The 2,099-nt window shown below is 38.2% G+C and overlaps 1 protein-coding gene across 1 annotated transcript in view; it reads right to left on the reverse strand.

Annotated features, from left to right (window-relative positions):
• Positions 1–2,099, reverse strand: part of LOC118326340 (ATP synthase subunit d, mitochondrial-like) — a 3,757-nt gene that overhangs the window by 1,158 nt on the left and 500 nt on the right. The window contains exons 2-3 of the mRNA XM_035659313.1: positions 1,258–1,388; positions 302–398 (exon numbers count right to left, since the gene is read on the reverse strand). Coding sequence (XP_035515206.1) covers positions 302–398; positions 1,258–1,379 — 219 coding nt within the window. The 5' untranslated portion in view covers positions 1,380–1,388. The remainder of the gene's footprint in view (positions 1–301; positions 399–1,257; positions 1,389–2,099) is intronic.

The raw sequence follows: 2,099 nt of genomic DNA on the forward strand, positions 1-2,099 counted from the left end.
TTGTTTCTATGTTTTTTTGTTTCTTGGTGGATTCTTGTATGTGCCATTATGAGCACTAAAAGGAGCCAGATTTTATTTTCACAGATTATCTGTGTCAAAGTTATTTTTGTAAAGGTTACCTACTGCAGCTTTAATTTGGATCCTAAAAAGTCTCAGCGCAACTGGATGCAGCCATAAAGATATGCCACCTACAATTCGAAGTTGCTATGTAGCGTCAAAAGTGGGATTTTTAAACCACATTTCACATAGAGACCGCATAATGCTGATGCCTTTACAAATAAACTAGTCAGGTAAAGCTCACCTTCTTCTCAAACTCATCCACCAGCCCGGCTTTGGCCACTGCGCTCCTGTAGTAACTCCAGTCGATGGCTGCAGGAGCCTCGGGCAGGGAGGATAACCTGTATAAAGAGAGACGGTGTAGTTTAACAGATGTCAATTAAGGTACAGCAAGCAAATAATCAAATCAGTACAAAAATGTAACAAGAATTAGCAAATGTGTTCATGAGTTGCTAAAAATTTAAATAGATGACTAAGGGAAACAATTTAATTTACTGATAATGACCTGATAAGATGCATGAAAGAAACTAAAAATAAAATAGTAGGTGCACTAATTTACAGTATTTTTCTGCACCTTTTATTTTATTTCTAAGCAAACTGCAAGTTTATTAAATACTGACTTTAGCTCCTGCACATTGTAAATAAATAGATCCTAGTGTACAGATGCTCTTTTATGCATTTACATGTGATTGTCCAAAGCTTCTCAGTCAGGTGAGCAGAAGATAATTAAAGGATAACTCTGGTAATTCAACCTTATTTTCCCCATTCTTTTGTGTCAAAGCCAGTATTAACTGACTACAATGTAATCCTTAAAGGCAATTGTGCATCACCAAAGTAAGTCCATTAAAACATTAAAAGTGTTTTTTTTTCCTCCACTGACAGATGTATATATATTATCTATCTGACAACATTACAAAAGGACCTTGGGAAAACAAGGTCCAGCTTTAAGTTTAGTATCCCTGATATATGCCACTGTGTCACTGCATGAAAGTTAACGTTGCAGCAGAGTTCTCCAAAAGTCTCCTCAGATTCATTCTGTTTGCTTATTAGCAAGAAAACAAATCCAACACCAAGCAGCAATTACTGCAATAATCTATTAATATTCAATTGTATTGTTAGACAGTGTAATAGCATGATAGAAGTCCTGCGCTTTAAGACTGAAGTTGACCGTCTAAACCCTGTTGTTGGTCTCAAACTCACTTGGCAGCGATGGTATCACTGCGAGTCTTTAGTGCATTGAACATGCTCTTCTGGTTGGGTGGAATCCGCTCAGCAAACGCCACCCAGTCAATGGCCTTCAGGGCCATACGTCTGCCTGCCATCCTGACCGTCTGAAAGGTCGAAAGAAATCTTGTTTAGTTCAGACAAACCTTCAACAAAAAACATCCCAATGATCCCGGCTACATGTGGCTGGAAAATACAATGTGTGCCCATACATATGCTGTCCGGTTATATATATACACACATATATATTTATGAGGTACACCTAGCTAAAACTCTGGTACAACCAACAGCCCGGTAATAAATCCTACCACGGTCATGGTGAGTTTAGATGCTGTAGTTGCTGATGAATTATACATAAATGTAATTTTCAATATTCCATCTAGTCCATTTATATCAGTGAGAGTAGACACGATATTTGAAACAATATATAATCAGTATAATGCAATACAGCTTCCAAGAAGTCCATAAAACATTGTGACCTTCATGAAGGTAGGAATCACTGCAGGACTGTGTATTAGACTACATTGATCTCAGCTGGGTCTATTTAATGAACTGGAAACTGAGTGTATGTGGCTGGATTACATGATCCTTCAACATTTCAATGACAGTAATGCCTGCATGGAGGATCTAACCAGGACGCATCGACACCACGTTATTTATACAAGCTGCTGACAAAATGGATACATCTAACCTGAACAAAATGCACTTAATACGCGAAACACTGTTGTAGCCTCGACACAGAGCAAAACATGTTCACCACCCATTTAATGCGCTAATGAATGTGTGTTAGCCGCACTGACGGGTTGTATAAAGGTTAA

This window comes from Morone saxatilis, unplaced genomic scaffold (assembly GCF_004916995.1).
Source record: "Morone saxatilis isolate NCDOM2014 unplaced genomic scaffold, NCSU_SB_2.0 Contig17, whole genome shotgun sequence".
Taxonomy (NCBI): Eukaryota; Metazoa; Chordata; class Actinopteri; family Moronidae; genus Morone; species Morone saxatilis.